Below are 22,468 nucleotides of genomic sequence, written 5' to 3'. Positions count from 1 at the left end.
AGACTTTAAATCTGCCTTTTACCTTTGGATCCGAATGTCAAGCTTAATGATAAGGATTTTACTATTTATTAAAATAAAAATGTGTATGTATACAAAAGTCATACAAATATTATTTGTTATAGAAAGAACTTGTGAACTTAACTAAGGAGGAGAGAAGTAGGTAGGGGTATTCATGGATCGGATCTAATTTGTCTATTCGCGGTGTTTATTCGAATTTGAGTCGAAAATTATGGATATAGATCCAATCTGCAATGTTATCGGATCGGATCCGATTCGATCTGCACACTAATAGGATCGGATTGTAGATTTTATGTATTTATCTGCATATCCGCTGATCCGCAAAATAAATAAATAAATAAGTAAATATTCTTTTAATGTAAAAGAATATAAAAAAGAATTTTATTTATTTTTTTAATAAAAATAAGCTTTTAAAAATATTTTTATGTTTTGCGTATATATTCGATCCACAAATGTGCGGATCGAATTGGATCTAAGCTTAAAAATTACAGATATTAGATCTGATCCGATAATTTTAGTATGGACCTGATCGAGATTTTAACCATATCCGATCTGATCCAATCTGCATTAACCCCTAAAGTAGGGGTGGCAACATGCACTCTACCCGCAGGTACACAATGTGACCAAATTCCGGTCGGGTAGGGTACCTGTCTATGGATTGAGACATCTCACTATATATTAGCTACTAAGATAAGATCATTAATTGATAATTAAATATCTTTTTTTTTTACATAAAAATCAGTTCTATTTTAAATTATCATCAAGTTATATAATAATATTACATCTTTTTAGTAACCCGCCCGTAGGATCGAATATTCACAAGTTAAAAACGGGTAGGATTAGGGTTAGATTGAAACCTGCCCTACCCTACCCATTGCCACCCCTAGAGAGAAGGCTCCAAAATCTAAAGTGGATGAGGTGCATGCAGTAGAAAGGTAAACTGCAATGGATATAATATCTATGACTTTTTTTTTTCCCCTCTTATCTTTGTTTCTATATATTTGTGCTTAAAGCCCTTCACCATGTATGCTAGACATATATTCATCACTTTTTGAATCTCTTGAGGCTTTAAGTTTCTCCTTGTGGTGTTTCTTTCTAGTGGTAGAAATAACCACAGCAAGAACTGTCCAAAAAGTTCACTTTTTCGTACTACATTTGTTTTTGATTGTTTAATGATCTTTACTACTATTTGTTATTGTTGTGTGCTTGGTGTTGGAGAGAGAGAGGGAGAGGAATATGGGAAGGGCACCATGTTGTGACAAGATGGGGTTGAAGAAAGGTCCATGGACACCTGAAGAGGATGAGATTCTTGTCAATTATATCAACAAAAATGGTGGCCACGGAAGTAGGCGTGATCTTCCAAAGTTGGCAGCTTTTTCTTGTAACATTCCTTGCTATAAAACATGCACGCACAATCACTTTTTCTCACATATAGCAACAACAACGTTGTTAGTTTGATAACTTTACTTTTAAAGTTATATATGTTTACATTATTTTTTAATCATATTTCAAATAAGTGAATAACCCCCTGCTTTTACTGTCTAAAAATGAAGCAGCATGATTCATTGCATGAGAGATGAGACTAATAAAGCTGAATATATAAAAGGGTTTGTAATGTAATGTTATAAGTGCTTTTTACCCTTTACATTTCAACTATTCTCTGTTTCTCTCTGGGTTTACACAAAGCATGATCTAATCAAACATAATACACAATTCTCTGTTTATCATTAATTTTGCAAAATAAGTATACACCATTAACATTTTCGGACAATGACCACACTTTAATGATGAAGAGAGAGAGAAACTCGATTACTCAATTATTAGTGTGTGACAGTGTTGTGAACAAAAGAATAAATAAACAAACAGCATACCACACTTTAATCTAATAAAAATAAAAAAAGCAAGCTAAGTAATATTTATAATAAACATTTTTTTTAGGTATTAATTTCATACACACATATTAAACATAACCTTTTAAACACAAACAATACAAAAATTTGACAATTATCGCTTTGAAATTCAGACCCCACCAAAAAAGAACTTTGACATTTCAAAAGCATCCGAGGAGCTTCTTTGGAGTGGTCCCAGTTGCACGATATTTAGCGGCGGTTTCCTCAGCCTTGAGAAATTCCTCACCACGCTTTGCTTCAACCATCGCTCTCTTCTCCTCAGCTTGCTTGTGAATCAATGCTATCTTGTTCTTCATTTGTTCGCCATATTCTGCTTTCTTTTTCTCCAACTGTTCCTGCTCTCTCACACATAAAAACGAGTTACTCAAAAGGGTGTCTTAATAATTATTAATATCATGTAATGACAATAATTATAGTGTTTTGTTTTTTTTACATGTGACACTAAAAATTTCTAATGAGTTGCACGTTTAAGTTTTATGATTCTAGTATATTTAAACTCGTCGGTGAATTCTCAAGTTTTGATGATTCTGCATCTAACCTTATCCACAATAGGTGATATAATTTGTTCTTGGCCTTGAAAGAAAAGACAAAAAAAATCTAACAAAAGAACATTATGGTTATCCATACTTTAACTCTAGATTGCAATGTTGTTTAACCCATAAGAAAAGGTTTGTTTTCTTTGTGTGTTAGGGCGACATGGAAATGTGATGTCAATGTCATTACCTCAATTTTTCTCAGCTTAGCTTCAAGAGCTGCTTTCTTGCTATTTTCCCAAGCACCAACAGCAGATAACTGCTTCTGAGCTCTGTGGACCAAATCAATAATAAAACCTTAACAATACTATCACATTTGGAATTCCTTCCATATCATATTGGCTACAGATCACAAAATCATTAGCAATTTTATCTGCATGGCACTTATTTAGTATAGTATTTTAGGTTTTGAAGCCTTACTTATTCTCTGCTTTAGATTTTTCACTTTCTTCCCATGCCTTCACATAAGACAACTTTTTCTCCTTTTCCACTTCTGCAAGAGCAATATCTGTTGAACATAGCATACACGTACACAAATCACTTCTCTTGGAAGATACATCAAAACGGAGAAAGAAAAACACAAAAAAATATGTTTATAGTTGGAGACAGGTACAAAACAGTTTGTCCTAGAACACAAGTTTCCAATATTTTCTGTCCCTCTATCTCTGTATGCATATATATATTCGCAATGACTAGAAACTATTTGGCATTGAGAACCTGGAGAGGGTCGCTCTCAAGTTGATGCATTCAAGTGGTTATGAAAAAAATCGCAATTAAAGATCAAATATTAGTAAGTTTATTTTGGTCGAAACCTCAATACCTCCTTCCGAAGGCACTCCTGTTCGAGCATCCAAAATCTAATAAGTAGCATGACTCTTTCAATAATAATAAAATATTAACTAGTTAAGAACAATGTGAAGTTGAATTAAGCCAACACTAACCTCTATCAAGGGATGTTTTCTTTTTAACTGGCTCCACTGCTTCTGTTGATCGAAAGACAAAAAATAACGATGTCAAGGTTTTCTAACTATATCAAATGGAGAAGTATTTATATATATTATTAGATTAAATCCAACCAATTAGAAGAGCTCATGCACTTGATCAATTACTTAACTCTAAATATAAGTAAGTTATATAGAATTAGGAACTACAGCAGCATCTAGAAGGCTAGAAGTGTTTGATAAAAATGTTTATTGAAGTTGGGTTCATGGAAGTTTAGTAATTAATTGTCAATTAGAACTTAACCTAGAGTGAGCATAGCCAAGGCAACAATACATATACCAAATAGAAGAAGCAGATAAAAATTCTTAAATTAGCAAGAAATCATTGTTTCCATATCAACAATAGAAGATAAAAATATGGAATCCACTTAGGCATGTTAAGAATGCATGCTTTATCCAGTTATTGGATTCTAATTGGGTTGCGTGTTATATATGCAATAATTAAGAGGCACAACTACCTCTTTTGAATAATTAAAAAGAGAGGAAAAAATCAATAGGACATGCCAATTTACCATTGAAAAGTATTCATTACAATTAAACTTTCCTATAGCAAACCCATAATTTTTATACCCCAAAAAAAAAAAGAAAAAGAAAAAGAATTCAATTATTTGCTAGTGTGGACAAACAACTTTCTCAGCACATGGGAAACAAAATTATTATTTTATGATAACAAGGAGGACCTAAGTGGTTTCTCTTTTGTTGGCACTGGAGAGATGTTAATGATTGATGCATAGAGCAAGAAATGATGTTACAAGCCTGACTGAGAAAAAAAAAAAGGCAAAGTAGAGAGTATAATAGTAATTAAAATTCATATATGTTATGGGGTCTAGTTGAATACACAGCTTAATTGACACCTAAAATACTACACTTAGCTAGATAGATAAATCTTTATACTTCCTTAATAGTCATTGAGAATATTTAAAAATTACAGCCACTTATTTGATTTAAAATTTTAAGGATTGTATAAAAACGAAAAAGAATTGAGTAGTTATGAATGTTCCTAATGTGCTGCAAGAGGAAGAAAGTAGTTCAATCCAGCAGAGAAGAGTGAGTCGGCTCCAATATCATTCTGAAACCATATCAACCAATATCAGACAAAAATCCAATCTATTCAAGCTGCAATTTTGATGAAAAACCAGAAATCTTTGATAAATCAGAGAAGGAAAACAGAAATTAAAGGAAAAGCAAGGGCAAATATCATAATTTGAATGCCCAAACTAAGTATGAAGCTTTCTCAACGCACTAAATTAATATGATATGCGTATAACATAGCAAGCGAACTATAAGCTTCCAGTAATAAAAAGTTGAAATTCTGAAGCCAACCCATAATTCTGTGCAACAAAAAGTTTGAGAATTGGAAGAAACAGAAAACTCACTCTCATTCTCAACAACAACTAGAGCCTTGGTCCCTTCTGCAGCGGCTGCCGGAGGCGGAGCCAGCGGTTTCTTCTCGGCAGCATCTTGGAGCTGCGGCGGTGCCTCGGCCAGAGGAGGGTCAGTTACCAGCGGAGCAGGAGGTGTCTCCACCTTGGTTGGTTGTTCTGCCATAGCTTCGAGAGAAAGTTTAAAAGAGAAGAAAGAAAACAAGGTTTGTAGCTAAGGTTCTGTTAGACAATGTCTCTGCCTCTTCAACTCTGTTACAAGCTATAAGGTCGGGTTGGTTTCAATTTAAAGTAGACACATAACAAGATACATCTAGATATATGTGAAAAATTAAAAAATAAATAAAGAAGAAAAAAAGTGGATATATCAATTCTTATGAATTTCTCACATGAAAATTTGCTTACTTATTTCTTTGTTAATTGTACACTTGTTTTGGATTTAAATATTTTCTAATTGGAAAAATACATGGGTATAGATTTTGTTAAATTCATTGAGATTTTTTAAATCGAAAATGGAAATATTCGGGAAGTAGTTTTCAAAGGAAAAAGATTGCATAGTAACGTGGAATCTTTGGGAGCAGAACGTGTTGTAGCCGTGGAGGAAAATTGGAGCCGTTGATTAAGATCGACGGTGACGGTGGAGTGCCGACAGGTATTACAGGTAATAGTAGCGGGAATGTGCCACGTGTGAGTATTGAGATGAGGATGCAAATGTGTGACAGCAAAAGCATATGCATCATGCATGGAGGCTTATTATTATTTCTGACACACTAAAACGACGGCGCTTTGCGTTTTGTTGTTGTTTGTATGCTACATATGGGACCATGATTGTAGGGGTGGACAAAAAGTCAACAAGTGACTAGCTAGTAGTCATATCATTGCTTTGGTTGTTCATAATCATAATCTTTCTAGGAAGAAAAAAAAATGAATATATTGAAGTGGAAAATTAAAGATGTAATTATAGGACGGTGGCGTTTGTGTATGTGCATTTCGTGTAGGCACTTTCCACTCTCTCCGCCGTGTGTTCTACAAATGTTCTACTTCTCACTTGACTAACAGTATCCTACACTTTTCTCATCCTTCTTACTTCACATGACTTGAATTAGAGTTCATAAAAATATAAAGGAAAAATGTCCATGTTTAAACTTGGTTTATACGCATCCATAATGAGAAAGGAAAATGGGCAATTGTGATTTGTGATGAGTAGCTTTTTTATCCAGGCTAAAGGTGGATGTAACTTTTATTGGCACCAAACTATATAGTGGTATTAGAAGAAAAAAGAAATATTAATGTGCCAACTGTATACACCTCATTCATTTGGAAAAGGTATTAGTGTATTACCAACTATCTTTTAGACTGGAGCAACCATGTTAAGTCCTCTAATCTCTACTACAGTGTCGTTTCTTATTTGTAACTTTTATTATTTTTGTTGCTGGGCCTTCCTGGCATTATTCCCCTACAGCAAGTTGCTTCAGTTTTTCTCATACAAGTCACATAAATAATGTTTTGATCTTTCAAAAAAAAAAAATAGTGGGGTTGGGGGCACAGCAAAACCACGTTGGAAATTTTTTGATTGTGAGATGCTTAGTTGTGTTTAGTACTTTAGTTAGTATATATAAAATTTTTCCTTAAAATCATTTAGTTATCTATTATGATTTAAGAAACGATACGCTCTCTTAATGGTATGTCTAAAATTTTTATTAAATGTAATTATGGAAATGGTTTCATTCACTCGTTTTAATTCATGAGATTAAAATAATAAAGTGGACGGTGGTAATTAGTATTTATTCTTATGCATATTGAGAATGTGTAGAGATAAAAAAACAGAGTAAATTTCATGTTGTATATGTTTTTTTTTTACTTATTTTATATGTTATGTATGTTTTATAATTTTTTTAACTTATTTTTGGACACGATGGTTTGGATAATTTTAACACAACGTTTTTGGACAAGGTTTTTAACAGACCTATAAAAAGGGTTTGGACAAAAAGGCCTCATTTCCAAAGTATAGAGATATTTTGAATTTGGGCCCAGGTTGGGCCTAGTCTAAAGCCCAGTCTGTGTCATCTCTATCAGAGTGAGTGTGCAGAATCAATGGCTTCCTCAAGCTCGTCGGTTTCAACTTCGACTTCAATCATGTCTACGTCTTCTTCACACGAAAAAAGTTTTGGTGAAAGTGTATCCGAAAAGGTTCTTAGTTTGTATAATTCTCTTCCCAAAAAGGGAAAACCTCAAGGCCGTGAAGTCACCGTTTTAGCCGCTTTTCTTCTCTCTTCTCCTACCAATGGTTTCTTCTTCCTCTTTCTTTTGTTTCTTCTCTTTGGAATATTTATACCCAGAATTCAAATTTCAGTTTTTTATGAAAGCTGAAGGAGTTCACTTATTGTTCATTGTTTAAGTATTTACAGATTTGGAAGTTGTTGCATTGGGGACAGGAACAAAGTGTATTGGACGCTCTCGTTTACGTTCCTGTGGTGATGTTGTTCATGATTCCCATGCTGAAGTTATATCTCGAAGAGCTTTGATGAGGTTTCTTTTCTTTCACTATGATTTTCATGAGCTTTCTGCATTTTGTGTCATTACTATGCTGTAAACTAGTTCAATTCTGATATATTAGCAGTGTAATCCAATCAAATTCTTGTTTTTGGATGAGTATTCAAGAAATGAGTGTGAAAAGTATTTACTTTCATTGATTTGGCAACACGTTATCTTATATCGGTTTTCAATATCTTCATGCTGCTACTGTATAGAGATTAAATTCATAAACTTATGCAGATTGAACGGCATTCTTGTTTTAGTTTGAACATGTTCTATGTCCTCCAAATGTATCAATTTGAATGTAGAAATTGTTCTCTATGCTTTTTCATGTGTAGTTTTGAAAGATCTTAGATTGTGTAGGTGATATTTCAAATGATTTCTAAGATGTATTGTGGAATAGTAAGTTTTCAATTTTGTATATGTGTTGTTATGTGAGAAGATATTATTTCATTCATTTCTATTCACACCAGGTTCTTCTATACACAGATTCAGCATCTTACTGAAAGTTGTAGTAAGCATATGCCTAGCAATGAATGCAAATGGTTCAAAGTCGATGATGGCAACTTACAGTTTGAGCTGGATTCTGAGTGCGTTAGTGAAAGAAAATATAACATGAAGAGGGGTTGGAAATTACATATGTACATATCACAGCTACCATGTAAACTTAGTTATCACTTTATCTTGTCTATATCTAATCATCAAAATCCTTCCCTTATTTGTTACCACTTACCATGTTGGGTTGGTTGTGTTTAGGTGGAGCTTCTTCGTTGAGTTCGGTTGACTCGCCTTTGGAGATTGTGCCCTCAGGCGAAAGTGATTCATCTTCACCTCTAGGTAAATAAATATATCCATGTTAACATCTCTTTAGCAAGTTTTCTGTGAATATAATTCATATAAAATATGATGGATATTGTGTTCACCTTAATGCGATTTCTTGAATGATAAAGAACTAGAATATTTACACGTGCAATATTTGTGTCTAAAGAACTGCTTTTGCATTCAATTCCAGATGATGGGTTAAAACAAAAGGGGACAGTCCAAAGGAAGCCGGGTCGTGGTGATACTACTCTATCGGTTAGTTGCTCCGACAAGATAGCTCGTTGGAACACTGTCGGTGTTCAAGGTTAGACATGCTTAAACCAGGACTATTTGCCTATTTGTGAATCTTTCTTGTAACACAAATATGAGGATTTAGGTATAGTAGCCGCTAGTGCAACATAAAAAGTCATGTTTACAAACACGAAACAAAGCTATATGCTGATCAGAAAAATGTTCATTTGAATAATTTGCCTAATATTGATAAAACAGTGATTGATTACCTTATTCCTTTGCAAAATTCAAGTGTGGTAATATTGTTTCCTTTTCCAGGAGCTTTGCTTTCCTACTTTTTTCAACCTGTTTATGTGTCTTCAATTACGGTTGGTCTACCACTTAACAGTCCACAGAATTTCAACATTGAAGATAACTTGAAAAGAACTTTGTTAGATCGAATATTATCTTTGTCAAATAAGCTAATAGCCCCATTTCGAGTGAACCAGGTAAGTGTCAAATATTATAGTGTGGTAAAATCGAAAGTTGAGTTGTACGTTGCTGATTGTAACGTGCTTTCCAATTTACTAGCCCCTATTTCATGCTGCCCCACTACCACCAAAGGAATTTCAACAATCCGATAGCGCTGCAGAGACTTTAACATGCGGGTACTTGCATCAAATTTCAGCAAAGTTCTTTTGTTCGTGTAATTTTGTGGCTCGATATTTACATCTATCTGAACAGTTAAATTTGCAGATATTCTATATGCTGGAATAAGTATGGCTTGCATGAAGTCATCCTTGGAACTACTGGAAGAAAGCAAGGCACCTCTACAAAAGGAGCACTCTTCCCTTCAACTGAGTCATTGTTATGCAAGTAAGCCAACATGTGCCATTTTAGATAGATTGCCTGTCAAGTGCTGACTATGATTTGACATTTACAGAAAGAGATTGTTAGAGGCTTTCTTGTTATTGAGCCAGAAACGCTTTGGAAATTCTCCAGCCAATGAGGTTACTTATCGCAATCTCAAGGTATTCTTCATGTTCTTCACGTCTTAACCCTATGGTAGTGTTTGGTTTCTGTCTTGAGACTAAAGGGACAAAGACAATAAACATGTTTCCTATATCCTTTGTTTTCATAAATTAGCCTATAAATTACTTTAGGCTGTTTCCTTTCTTTAAACGTATTTTTGTCCTCTCAACACATCTGTATCTTGTGTTTCAAGAGTCAAGACAATAAGTAACCCAATGACACTATTGGGGAAGATTGTTCATGACATGCCATATCTTAACATGATTCAATCATAAATTACTTTGCAGGAAGGAGCTGAAGAATATTGCTCAGCCTCAAAAATTTTCAAAGGGAAACCAGCTTTTAGCAATTGGTTCTTGAAACCCTCGGATTGTGAGGCATTTTCCATCTTTCCAAACAAGTGATTTGATTCCCCCCCATGTAAAGTCTATAATTGGTTGCCTTCTTTTGGTAGGAAAATATGCCATGAGTTGCAAGCTTGATAATGCAGCTTTGTTATTTTTGGTAATATAATATGAGAATTCTTTTTCTTTGACTTCATTCTTCATATCGTAACACCCATGTGCCTGTTAAGGCACTGAGAATTCAAATAATTGACTGTTCATTCTAAATTAAGATTCTTTTAACCAATTAGTCTCTTGATCCTTTGACTCACCTTAACGAAAACTCCCACTGGCAAAGACTATAATACAATATTGAAACTTAGACTTAAGAATTTTTCTCAATTTTAAATCTTGATAAATACGCTACTAATAACAAAGAAATCATAACTGAGTACTTCTATGGATATTTCTTATTTCTCTCGAGCTCCTGTCTCCTCTAATCTTTTTTACTATGCACTCTTACTAATTACATCGACCACTTACCACAACTCTTACGTTTTTCTTCCTTCCTCATTTTAGTTGCTCAAACTTGTCACTCACACTTTTGTAAGTCCTTAATTCTCTCATTTGTTATATTATTTTGTTTATTTTTTGGATCACTACTCTCATATAAGTTGATTGTGTAATCAATGATCTATTGGTACGATATATAGATTGATGAAAGAAAAATTTAATAATTTATTTTTTTGAATATATATGATTATATTTCATATATATTATTAATACTTATTAATTTGTTAGTTGTTTATAAAATTTAGTAAAAATGAGGCTCATTTCTTTTTGAAAAAGGTAATAGTGTAGCAATGATAAGTCACGGGAAAATAATAATAACAATAGGGTTAATCATTATTGTAGAAATGGTTAAATATGTAATAATTAAATTGGAGTGACAATATATTTATAAATCAATTTTTTTTCCTATTTCCTATTGTATCTCCTAATAGTATAAATAGACAGTGAGTTTAATAAACAATGCAGTTATGCATACAGTAACCTCCCTTCTCCACTTATGATTTTCATGATTTTCGTATGGATATAGTGTTTTTTTATTTTATTGGACCAATTTTAAAATTTATTATTCACATTGTTTACGAAAATTATTGTCTATCTAACAAAACTATTAAACTTCATTTAAAAAGTTATCGATGGCTAATGAATTACTGTGTATCAAAGTGGAGCATAAAAACCATTTAACCACTCTTCATTCAATAATCCACTCCCCTAGTCTAATAATACTATTCACAAAGCAATTAGTGTTGTACAATATAGCAATTAAGAGCAATAGAAATATAAGAGGAGAAAAAGTGTAGGTGAGACTAAGAGATATAAAGTTACATGATATTCATTCCAAATATTAATTTCATATCAATTAATCATTATAGGAAAAGCAGCTAGTTGCGTTAAAGATATGAACTATATCTCCCATTTGTTTTATCTTCCTTACAAAAAATTCTGTTATTCTTTGTGTATGAAAGTCTAATAAAGCACTCTCATTTGACACCTCTATTGACACCTTTAAATTATACAATTGTTAAGGTGAACTTTTTTTATATAATGCCCCACAGTCCCACACATTCTAACATGAGAATAATGTTTTACCTTGACACTATATGTCTAATAAAATGAATTCCAAAACATTACATAAAAAAACGAGATCTTATTTTTCAACATTTTTTTTATTTTAAATCCTTTTGATGAACTGAAAAACTCAATGAAGTCAAAATAGACGAACAATTGAGAAACTAATAAGAAGAGCTGATTTAGTGGATCTTAACCTAACAATTAGGTATTATTATAATATATGTACAATGTGATTAATTTAATTTTTGCCATAACAAAGTTGGTCCAAAATCGAAGTAATTGACTTGTTAGCAAGCAACTATACTGGAATTGCTTATATATCTATGTATCTAATTTGGTCCCTGGCCTCCCTTCGTGTATACTCAACATCATAGGTAGTGGTAGCAGCCATCCTTTACTTTTCACACCACCCTACCTAGTCTTTTGTCTTTAATAACTTTGCCTTCTTGAGAATAGGCAACAAATTAAACAATGTCAACAATCCAAGTTTAATTTGTTTTTTATCAAGAAATCTTCACATAATTTTAGAATGTGTTTATATAGTTAGGTTAAAATTCCAAGATTCTAATGTCTGAAATTGCAAGTAAACTTTTGTTCAGATTTAGATACTACTTGTTCATTGTGTCCAACACCTACATTATTTGTGGGCAACAATAATGTTCACATACATGTATAATTAATCATTTTTTGTTTACAGATAGATAATATTATAAGTTTATAACTCATCACATAAAATAATAAAATCTGAAACAAAATAAGAGTTTTTTTTCCCCTTACATTACACACATTCAGTCACGTTCTCATATACACTAAAAGGAGTTCTATATTCTAGTCTTGAAAAAAATTTTTTGGTCATGCCTATAAATCTTTCATCTATATTCTATACCAAACCTTAGCAATATTGAGTTTGAATTTTGCAAATAGAAAATATTTGTATTAAAAATGATAACCATAATTTTTTAGTCAAATTATTAGTTGAATAGTAGTGATAAAATATAAATAAATGTACTAAAAATGATAGCAGAGATGTATATCTACAAAATATATTTTAAATCAGAGATGCCAATGGCGAATAGTAGTGATAAAATATAAAAAAAGATGACTATATAGGAGTCTTCCGGAATCGCCTATGTGATGTAACATTGTAACGTTTGATTTCCGGCATAGAATTGAGGAGCAAGTTACGCCATGATACTACAGTAAGCCCCTATTACAATTTATAATTTTTTACAATATTATGTGTTTACACAATGAGAATTTTTTTTATATCAAAAGTTTGGAAAAGTTTCCATCATCATCTTGTTTATTTGTTTATTTATTTTGCCGCTTTGATATAAATGTTATTTTCCATTTTCCCATTTCAACTTAATAATGGTTTTCAATTAGGCAGGTTTTTTTGTTGTCTCTTATTTACTACATTTTGCTTTCCGATTTTGTTAGGTAGATAATGAATTTTGTAAACAATGTGAACAATAGATTTTAAAATTGGCCTAATGAAATAAAAAACATTTTATTCTCAAATTACCTCCTAAATCTTAACATTAGCATAACTATTCGCACACCTAGTAAATTAAACATCCAGTCATTTAAGAATAATAAATATAATCATTTGCATACCTATTGAATTGAACATCCAAAATATATTCATTATTCACATTGTTTAGTATTCTCATTATCTATCTATATTTTTTCTTCATGATAAAATACCATGATATACATAAATGAATAAAAATGAATTTTGAAAGGAAAAATAAACAGAAATTATTTTTAATATGGAAGTGGAGGTGGTGTTTTGTTTGAATATTGACATTTGAAATGTATTATATTATTGTGAAAATATTCAACATGCCCCATATGTGTTTCAACACGCTCCCGTTGGTTGGGATGTTGTCACGTGTTCAACATGCCTCTCCACTTGTTGCAACATGCTCCCACGTGTTACTTCTCACCTACAAAATTCACAAATTTGTAATTATATTCGATAATCTCATTTTTAATAAAAATACCAATATTTTTTCATATAAAAAAATTAATAAAAAATAAACATAAAAAAAATTGTGAAGGAAAAAAAATTGAAAAAGAGAAAGAAAAAAAAAAGGTGAAAACTCAGGTGTAGTCAATTTTACGTGAACGTATCTCAGAACCGTTCATGTATAAGGACATATGGTATAAACTTTCTCTTCTAGATGCCTTGTAGAATTGTTTAATTTTCTTTAATTTAGTCAGAGACTTCCAATTTCATAATGACAGCTCTAATGCTCTCTATACTAGTATTTGACTCTTATAGAAGAATTTGAGGGGACCATATATATTATATAATTGCATATGTTCATTCTCCATATATCCATATAGTTTCTTCCTCGCTCCTTTATTCAATTCTCTATATTTTCAGAATCCTTAGTGCTGAAAAGAAAGAACATAAACTCATATATATACAAATAATATATTAACTCCGCATGCAACACCTTAGAGATATATGTATGCATGTATATATATGTATTGATTCTTAGCTTGGAGTTTGCTGGTACAAATTCAAATTCAATTTAAGAACTAATAATCATCAATCAGAATATAGTATATAGAGGGATGAACAAGGACAATGAGACATACCTTAAACTCTTCTGGGGTGGTGGTAGCTCTTATTATCATCGTCATCAGCATCATCATCACTATCACCATAAGGCAAAGAACAAGAATACTATTATAGCAGTTGCAAGCACGTTGATTCTGCTCTTTTGCGTTGCTGTGGCCACTTTATTTGCTTCTGTAGCTTGGAATCAGGTCAGTAATATAATAATAATAATATGCACATTAAATCTGTGCCATTTTGTTTGTAATTTGGTTTTAATTTGTGCATGTTGATATACTGCTTCTTCCTTTCTCTTTTTTCTTCTTTTTTATGTTCCTTAAAAAAAAAAATTCCCTGTCTTCTCCCCCTCTGATCTCCCCTTTTCTTTCATTTTTTTCTTCTAGAAAACAGCCAAAGATGTATATGGTGAATCATCTACATATATATTATTTCATGCAAATATAATCTATATTATTTTTCGGTTGTTATTGGACAAAATTTAGAAAATAAAATAAAATTAAGAGAATATAGTATTTAATATAAGTAAATGTTTTTACGAAGACATTTTAACATGAAGATGATATTACAAACTGTTAGATCATTTAATAATATATTCAATTAAACATGTCAATCAATTTGATAGATTACAATTTCATCTTTATAGGAGTATCCATTTTAATTGTATTGCCTGAATATCTTCATAATATAATCTTTTAATTTTAGGAAAAATAATTAATAAAGAGAAGAAATTTCAAACCCAATTATTTTCTTCCTTAATATATAGATAGTTCCTTGATAAATCGTTGCTCTACCATGAAAATATAAAATCATGATATTCCTTGCTTATTAGCATTATTTGTAGTAGAGGTAGCTAGATTATCTTTGGGGCAGCTTTTAATAATGTGATAAAAAAATAGTCTAATATTGAAATTGTTATATTGTGAAGTCCATCTTTGAAGTTTTTTTCATTCCAAGCCAGAACTATTCAACAGTCCACACAATTCCAATGGTATCCCGAAAACAAGAATTTCCACTTAGATGCAGCAATTTGAATTTGGAGAAGAATGAGACACAAACGTGTCCCAGAGACAACTACCCTACATCACATAACCCGACAAAGAACAGCAATCAGAGCCGTCCATTAATGTGTCCGTCATACTTCACATGGATCCATGAAGATCTAAAGGCATGGAGAGAGACAGGGATCACAAGGGAAATGCTTGAAGGGGCAAAAAGGACATCTCACTTTAGGGTAGTGATCCTGAGCGGAAAGGTGTACGTGGAGAAGTATAGGAAGTCAATACAAACAAGAGATATGTTTACTCTGTGGGGAATCGTACAACTACTAAGGTGGTACCCTGGTATGGTTCCTGATTTGGAGCTCTTGTTTGATTGTGATGATAGGCCTGTAATCCATAGGGACAGGTTTCAAGGCCCAAATGCTGTTTCCCCACCACCCCCTCTCTTTAGATATTGCTCAGATCAATGGAGCTTCGACATTGTCTTCCCTGATTGGTCCTTTTGGGGATGGTAAATTTAAATTATTCTCCTATGTATTTACAATGTTATAATGTGTTAGGCACATTGATAGAACTTGTACACTTTTAACAGGGCTGAAATAAATATAAAGCCATGGAGAGATACCTTGAGTGAAATCAAACAAGGGAACAAGAAGATGAAATGGAAGGATAGAGTACCATATGCTTATTGGAAGGGGAATCCTGATGTGGCTCCAACTAGGAAAAATCTTTTGAAATGTAATGTTACAGACAAAAATGACTGGAACACTCGTCTATACAGACAGGACTGGGACCAAGAATCTAATCAAGGATACAAAACATCCAACTTAGGAGACCAATGCACCCATAGGTAGCTATCTTTCCTTTGCATTTGCATATATATATGTTTTACAATATGAAAGACCGGTAAACTACTAAATTGATCCTACGGGCGTAATTCTGGTTTGATCTTTAAGATTTAAAGTTTTTTATTTGAATTAAAAAAAGTTTAATTTAGCTTAAATGTAATCCACCATAAAGTCAAAGTTAAATAATTAATGGAATGTTTTATATAACAGCAGTACAAAAACAATGTCGATAATTTAGAGAACAAGTATAAACTCTAGAAGCACATTAACTATAGATGTATTAATACATTTATTTATCATTCTTCTTACAATTTAAATCAAATATTTCTATAGAATTAAAGAGAATGATATTAATACATCCACAGTTGATTTTGTGCCTCTGGAGCTTGTACTTGTTCTCCAGATTATCAACCTTATTATTAGCCTCACGATATGACTACATTAAAGTTAAATGAATTTTTTTTTATATTCAAATAGAGCACTTTAAATTTTAAGGACCAAAACATAATTTAGGCCAAACGTAAATAACCAATTTAATAGTTTAACTTTAACCTATGAATGACACATTTTGGTGTTTTAATTTTGCACAGGTATAAGATATACATAGAAGGGTGGGCTTGGTCAGTAAGTGAGAAATACATTTTGGCATGTGATTCCATGACTTTATATGTTAAGCCCAAGTTCTATGATTTCTTTATAAGAGGCATGGAGCCATTACAACACTATTGGCCCATCAGAGACAATAGCAAGTGCACTTCTCTTAAGTTTGCCGTCGAATGGGGCAATAACAACACTCATAAGGTCACCAATCTATTTCTCAATATTTCATTTTCTAATTCTTCTTTATTTATTACTTTATATCCCTCAATTTAATTAATTAGCAGGCACAAGCAATAGGTGAGGCAGCTAGCAAATTCATACATGAAGATTTAAGCATGGAGTATGTGTATGATTACATGTTTCATCTGCTTAATGAATATGCAAAACTTCAAAAGTTCAAGCCAACTATACCTCAAGGGGCAGTGGAGTATTGCCCTGAAACAATGGCATGTTCTGAACAAGGTATTGGGAGGAAATTCATGGAGGATTCAATGGTGAAATCTCCTAGTGATTCATATCCATGCACTATTCCTCCACCATATGATCCTTCAACACTTCAAGGCATTCTTGACAGAAAAGATAGTTTAACAAAGCAGGTTGAATTTTGGGAAGATGAATATTGGCGTAACAAACACTAAGAATACGTTTAATAACCCTCAAATAATTTTTTTGTTTAAACATAGTATTTGTAGACATCTTTTGTATGTTATAATTTAAAGACTCTTTATATTTTTATTCCATTTACATTGGCTGTTACGAATCATATTTGCTTAAATGACATTATTAAATAAAATGGCACTATAAATTACACAAATGCAACCTTTTATATTGAAATCATCTTCCATTGATTATTTTGATATTTACATAATTTAAATAAAAAAATTGAAAAATTCATCCATTGATTGTTTTGATATTCGAAATGTTTCTGTAGCTGCCGCTGAGAAGTACCGAATTACTGTATTTTTAAACTAATAAAATTCACAAGCATTAGATATGAACATACAAGTCCAATGGTGCTTCCCCAGAGGTATATATAATTTATTTTACACCACCAATATTTATTGACTTGTGAGATTAAAAAACATGAAATCATAAAAATTGGAAGACAAAAAAATACTAGTTTATGCCTCAGGCCATTGGAAAATTATTATTAATTCACGAGGCAAAAAACATTAATCAAACATCCAGCAACTAAATAGGAAATGATTATAAAAAAATCAGAAAGAAAATTTTGGTGGGGGCAACTAGCAATAACTAGTACCATGATTGCTGTCACAAAACGTTACAAAATCCCTGATATAATATACAAACTTAGCTTAACTATGAGTAGACAAAGGGGGAAAATAGTAATGCATAAAAGCCTTCTTATTCTAACAAGTTAAAAAACAAATGTTCCTAAGAATCTGAAAAACCAGCAGCTGCCAAAGTATAAGGAGGAAGAAATTGCTTCACATTATAGAACAATTTGTCTGAGAGTCCATCATTTCTGGAGGTCTGCAGAAGGAGAAAATGTTTATATTAGAGTTGATACACATAAATACATATGTAACATGACGAAAACAAATGCTACGTTTAAGTAGCCTTCATACCCAGAAAATGAAAACAAAGCCTTCATACCCAGAAAATGAAACAAATGCTACCAAGTAATTTTAAGTTTTAAAATCGTGTCCTGAAAGTATAAAGGCAGTTGCTCTATTTCATCTGTCTGAATTCCTCAAATTTCCATTTAAATTCTCAGATTCTCAACATCGTTCCCAATTGGTAGTGATAAGGCAACGGTCAGTGGCAAATGGAAACACCAGTGAACACTCGTGGTGGGTTGAGGCAGAGCATGGGGTAGTGCTTGTCAATCATACCAACAGGTTGGTGCATATAGCAACTATTGCTGATAGAGTTTTTCTTTTTAGGAATGTTGGAGCAGGATTGTAGGAAGCCACTAGTACAGGTTGGTGGTGATCAATGGCAACAAGAATGGTTTACATTTAGATTTTCAAATTTGCAGATATTACAACAAGTCATCTTTTCAGTGGTTTAGAAACAAGAAATGCATTAAACACCATACCAAGCACCTTAAAGAAAAATGATTCTATTTTTAAGTTATACTATCTGCAAACTAAGATAAAAATCATAAATAGCCAATTTTGGCCATTTATTGAGCAAGCCGTGGAATTAGCCACTGATACAATTATCAAATTAGGCTGGCTACATTACACCCTCGGGTGTGGACATTACCCGGATCTTAAGTTAACGTGGGATGCGTATAGACCAAGCTGCCCTTTATTCGGCATTGAAAAAAAATCTGACCAAATGTTCAACATCATCATAGAAACAAAGACCATGCTTTGATGCACGAAGATAAGCCCATGGTATAAATCTTAGCATAATGTTAAAATTTTTATAGTTTTTATTAGATCTACATCATTGGATTATCTTGGTGCATCATGCACAAAGTTTAACTTTGGTGAATTGAAGGCATTCCCTAGAAACAGCTACTCTACATAGTCAACTTCTACCCACTAGTAAATTTCCGTGACAGATCATTCATTTATTTCAGAATATATGGAGCTGACAATTTGATTTAGAAGTAAGAAAATTGAGGCTGCAGTTACAACTGTACAGTACAACATAAACACGAAAACAGCCATAGCAATCAGTTCAAAGATAAGATAAGATGGGATAGAACACTTACATCTGGCCAAGACTGGCTAGATCAAAATCAGGAGCAAGCTCTTGGACAATATCATTTGGTGGTTGTCCACATTCTTGCATCTTATGCATGAGGTCAACAATCTTGGTGAAGTTTTCAGAATCATTTTCATAGACTTCATTCAGATTCTGTATCAGTTCATACTGATGTGAATAACGATCATAGTCTTCTTTGCTTAAGCTGGATTTATGCTCTTCCAACCACTTTGGATATCTTTCTCCTATTTCCTTCATTGGTTCATGAAGAATCTCCTTGGACAGAAGTTGCCGCATCATGGTCTCCACAATAGATTCCATGTCCTAAACAAATTAATGACATTATCAGCTTGACTTCCAGAAATCATGCCAAGATACAGTGTTCTCATGATGAGGAATTACGGAAGAGAACAAAAAGTGGGGGTAACAGAAGAGCCAACAAGGAAAAAATGATGAAACATATCAGTGTGTAGTATGTACACAATAATATGTTCCCCCTCCTCATTCCCATATTTGAGAGAACAGAATCGAAGATATAGTACAAGTAGCTAAGTTTGTGAAACACATTTCCAGGCTGGGCTGCATGTCTCAGCTAAAATCTTTTGCTAGTTGCTTTTCCATGTCAAACTCAAACAAAATCACTTCTGCATGGAAGTAACCTCCTAAATGTGGGGTTCGAACTTCTCTTTTCAGAAAGTACGTTGCAGTTCCTAGAGTCCAAATTCCTGTTTGCGTCTATTATCCAAGTCCAATAAATTTTCAACTTGAGTTCATAATTAAAAAAAATTTGGACACATTTAAGCAAGGAAAGATGCTGATCCCTATTGCCAAACAAGCAAACTATAGGCGATTAATTGTAACATAAGATAAGAACCCTCGTATTAATTGCTTTGATTTACAATAAAAAATAAAGCACTTAAAGAACTGATTTACAACAGAAATTACTTCTCTTCAGAATGCCATGGCAAGTATAAAGCAAAAAATACAAATAAAGGACTACAATCCCATAAAATAAACTTCATACAGTTTTACAAACCGGGAATATCAAACAAAAAATATTAACATACAAAAGTAAAAAGTCATCTATCAATCTTAAGCTTAAATTTGTGACTATTTTGACAGCCTTCATTATTTAATAGCTGAAAATTGCAAATGTTCTATAAAATTTCAGTAATCAATACCTTTATTTTTGAATTCTTAAGCAAGATTATGAGTGAGATTTGCAGACGCAGTTAGTGCAATCTCTTTTAAGTTAAGAAGCAGGAAATCCGTAAGAGTTCATTACATAATGTATTCTATACAAACAAAAACAGTACACTACCATTAAAAGATAAATAGGTTTTTTTTCCCTCACAGTATAAGCACTATTTTAGTTCATTCAAATGCTATTTGGAAAGAAATATGGACAACTACATTTCATTAAAACAAATACTCTGGCATAATAGCTAAGCTTTAGGAATTTTAATATGAAAACTGGATGCCAGAATATATGGTGAACTTGATTTCATATCCCATCCAAAATCAGACAAAACCAAATGCAAGAAGTGGAGAGCACTACCAACATGATTTCTATACCACGAGAATGCGGACTTGTCATTACATGAAAATAAGCAGCCCAATTTTCAATTTTAATATTAGAAAAAGAATCATAAAGGGAGAAAAAGCCATATAAACATGAGTCATCAACCTCCTTGTCAATAATCTCTTGACCATTCCATAACTAAGTACACATTTCAGTCAAATCAAGATAAGAAATCTGAATATAATTGATCATCCAATGACAGCAACAGGAAAATTATCACATGCTTGTAAAAAGTTAAGCAAACACCAAATACCATTTTAGTGGAATGATAAAGCAAAATATAACTTTCCGCAAGACCCAACATTCACTATTCACTCCACTTCATAGCTTAATCATGTATTATCATGTATAAAAATCAAGCATTTCGTTACAGAATAACTCAATTTGTGCCAAGGACGTGAAATCCTTTTACTAATTCATGGTTTCATACATGTCTAGAAAATTGTGGTAAAATTATATGCCCCAATGATAAGCTTAATGCTTACAGAAGACACTATAAAAAAGAAGCAAAACACAAGGTGCCTGTAAAATCCATGACTCTCTTACTCATTTCACAACTTCATGAACTCAACCATTTTACTCAAACTGTAAACCACAGCACAAGAAACAAAGATTTGACTTCAAACTAGCATAAACGATTTTCAATTGCACCATTCCCCAACAACACAAAGCTTTCAACTTTAAAGGAAATGAATGGAAGGATGTAAACTTAGTTACCTGAGAGCCAGCAAGGTCCTCAAACTGCTTGACCCAATCCTCCATCAAGGCATCCTTACCGAATTCATCTGCCGACGACGGAGCCATGAATTCGAGACCCTTGACAGCCTCCTTGGTCTGCTCCCTCAGCTTGTCGAGTGCCTCGCTGACGTGGGCATCTTTGGGAGCCTTCTGTTTCCCCTTTTTCTTGTTTTTCAAATCAGGTAACCCACCACCCATCCCCAATCCTTGAACCCTAGAAGGAAGAGAAGGTGCCTCCTTTTTCACCACAGTTGCTTCCCCGCTCCTAAGAGATTATAACAAAGTAGAAAAATTCAGACAACAAAATTGAAAAGATTGAAAGGGAAAGTGATTATATTGAAGAAAATAGGGACCTCTGAGCGGAGGAATTATTAAGGTTGAAGGTTTGGAAATCATCCAAAGCACCTGAAATGATTGAATGCAAAAAAATAAAATTAAAAAAATTAAATAACAAGAGTGATGAACATAGAGAGAGGGAGAGGTCGTTACTGTCGAGGAGCTGGTCAAGGTCATCGGTGGAAGGGTTTCGGTCAGCCATGGTTGTCGCCGGAGAGAGGAGGAGGAAGAAGAAGAAGAAGAAGAGGAGTGTGTGGCAGTGGAAATGGATATTACGGATTGGAATGGAGTAAAAATCTCCGGCGGTGGTAAATGGCACGCTTCTCTATTGTGATTTCCGGAACTCAACCAAGTCTAATGACACACGAAAAACGAAAATTTCGTAAATTGATTTAGTGCATGTTTGGTACTATTATTTTATTAAAAAAATCTTTTTTTAATGAAAAAAGATTTTTTTTTTATTTTTTAATATGTTTGGCAAATTTTTAGTAGTAAAAATAAAAGTATTAGTAAAATTAAAATAAGATTTTTGTTGAGAAGCTGTAATTTACATTTTTTTTTAAAAGATTTTTTTTTCTTAAAAAAGATGTTTTTTATGTAATAAATAAACAAAAAAGTACTTTTATATTATTATACCCAAACATTATTGATAGATATAAAGACCTTTTTATATGAGATATCCAAACA

At 32.7% G+C, this 22,468-nt stretch overlaps 4 protein-coding genes across 7 annotated transcripts; 2 read left to right on the top strand and 2 right to left on the bottom strand.

Annotated features, from left to right (window-relative positions):
• Window positions 1-1,904: 1,904 nt before the first annotated feature.
• Window positions 1,905-5,346, bottom strand: LOC107460070 (remorin). Its single transcript, XM_016078391.3, has 5 exons — window positions 4,839-5,346; window positions 3,403-3,444; window positions 2,882-2,969; window positions 2,652-2,733; window positions 1,905-2,263 (listed from the first exon to the last, which is right to left on the bottom strand). The coding sequence occupies exons 1-5, from the start codon at window positions 5,008-5,010 to the stop codon at window positions 2,069-2,071; spliced, it is 579 nt and encodes a 192-aa protein (XP_015933877.1). The 5' UTR covers window positions 5,011-5,346; the 3' UTR covers window positions 1,905-2,068.
• A 1,619-nt stretch (window positions 5,347-6,965) lies between these two features.
• LOC107460113 (tRNA-specific adenosine deaminase TAD1) lies at window positions 6,966-9,981 on the top strand. 2 transcript variants are annotated; one of them, XM_016078446.3, is made up of 10 exons: window positions 6,966-7,131; window positions 7,253-7,373; window positions 7,853-8,040; window positions 8,136-8,216; window positions 8,392-8,505; window positions 8,751-8,920; window positions 9,003-9,079; window positions 9,168-9,287; window positions 9,355-9,442; window positions 9,731-9,981. In XM_016078446.3, the coding sequence occupies exons 1-10, from the start codon at window positions 6,981-6,983 to the stop codon at window positions 9,845-9,847; spliced, it is 1,227 nt and encodes a 408-aa protein (XP_015933932.3). In that variant the 5' UTR covers window positions 6,966-6,980; the 3' UTR covers window positions 9,848-9,981. The 2 variants fall into 2 exon arrangements, with proteins under 2 accessions (XP_015933932.3, XP_015933931.3); XM_016078445.3 differs by having other exon boundaries at window positions 7,244-7,373.
• Window positions 9,982-13,824: 3,843 nt separating this feature from the next.
• On the top strand, window positions 13,825-17,167 carry LOC107460010 (uncharacterized). Of its 3 annotated transcripts, none has more exons than XM_021128422.2 (5): window positions 13,825-14,188; window positions 14,956-15,506; window positions 15,588-15,845; window positions 16,434-16,644; window positions 16,725-17,167. In XM_021128422.2, exons 1-5 carry the CDS (start codon window positions 13,994-13,996, stop codon window positions 17,079-17,081), a joined length of 1,572 nt encoding a protein of 523 aa, XP_020984081.1. In that variant the 5' UTR covers window positions 13,825-13,993; the 3' UTR covers window positions 17,082-17,167. The 3 variants fall into 3 exon arrangements, with proteins under 3 accessions (XP_020984081.1, XP_015933810.1, XP_020984080.1); XM_016078324.3 differs by having other exon boundaries at window positions 14,923-15,506; window positions 16,728-17,167; XM_021128421.2 differs by having other exon boundaries at window positions 14,923-15,506.
• A 390-nt stretch (window positions 17,168-17,557) lies between these two features.
• On the bottom strand, window positions 17,558-22,147 carry LOC107460091 (peroxisome biogenesis protein 19-2). Its single transcript, XM_016078417.3, has 5 exons — window positions 21,935-22,147; window positions 21,799-21,850; window positions 21,425-21,710; window positions 19,133-19,449; window positions 17,558-17,937 (listed from the first exon to the last, which is right to left on the bottom strand). Exons 1-5 carry the CDS (start codon window positions 21,981-21,983, stop codon window positions 17,892-17,894), a joined length of 750 nt encoding a protein of 249 aa, XP_015933903.1. The 5' UTR covers window positions 21,984-22,147; the 3' UTR covers window positions 17,558-17,891.
• Window positions 22,148-22,468: the final 321 nt, after the last annotated feature.

Source organism: Arachis duranensis, chromosome 8 (genome assembly GCF_000817695.3).
Source record: "Arachis duranensis cultivar V14167 chromosome 8, aradu.V14167.gnm2.J7QH, whole genome shotgun sequence".
Classification (NCBI taxonomy): domain Eukaryota; kingdom Viridiplantae; phylum Streptophyta; class Magnoliopsida; order Fabales; family Fabaceae; genus Arachis; species Arachis duranensis.
The sequence above is the reverse complement of the archived record's forward strand: the minus strand, read 5'-3'. Positions and strand labels throughout refer to the sequence as shown.

Coding starts and splice junctions, on each gene's coding strand:
- LOC107460070 (XM_016078391.3), bottom strand. CDS start 5,010: ATGGCAGAACAACCAACCAAGGTGGAGACACCTCCTGCTCCGCTGGTA. Junction 2,970..3,402: donor GAAAACATCCCTTGATAGAG/GTTAGTGTTGGC, acceptor TATGTTCAACAG/ATATTGCTCTTGCAGAAGTG. Junction 2,264..2,651: donor CTAAGCTGAGAAAAATTGAG/GTAATGACATTG, acceptor GTGAGAGAGCAG/GAACAGTTGGAGAAAAAGAA.
- LOC107460113 (XM_016078445.3), top strand. CDS start 6,981: ATGTCTACGTCTTCTTCACACGAAAAAAGTTTTGGTGAAAGTGTATCC. Junction 8,217..8,391: donor TGATTCATCTTCACCTCTAG/GTAAATAAATAT, acceptor ATTCAATTCCAG/ATGATGGGTTAAAACAAAAG. Junction 9,288..9,354: donor ACTGAGTCATTGTTATGCAA/GTAAGCCAACAT, acceptor TGACATTTACAG/AAAGAGATTGTTAGAGGCTT.
- LOC107460010 (XM_021128421.2), top strand. CDS start 13,994: ATGAACAAGGACAATGAGACATACCTTAAACTCTTCTGGGGTGGTGGT. Junction 15,507..15,587: donor GATTGGTCCTTTTGGGGATG/GTAAATTTAAAT, acceptor CACTTTTAACAG/GGCTGAAATAAATATAAAGC. Junction 16,645..16,724: donor GCAATAACAACACTCATAAG/GTCACCAATCTA, acceptor TTAATTAATTAG/CAGGCACAAGCAATAGGTGA.
- LOC107460091 (XM_016078417.3), bottom strand. CDS start 21,983: ATGGCTGACCGAAACCCTTCCACCGATGACCTTGACCAGCTCCTCGAC. Junction 19,450..21,424: donor AGGACCTTGCTGGCTCTCAG/GTAACTAAGTTT, acceptor TAATTTGTTTAG/GACATGGAATCTATTGTGGA. Junction 17,938..19,132: donor CTAGCCAGTCTTGGCCAGAT/GTAAGTGTTCTA, acceptor CTCCTTCTGCAG/ACCTCCAGAAATGATGGACT.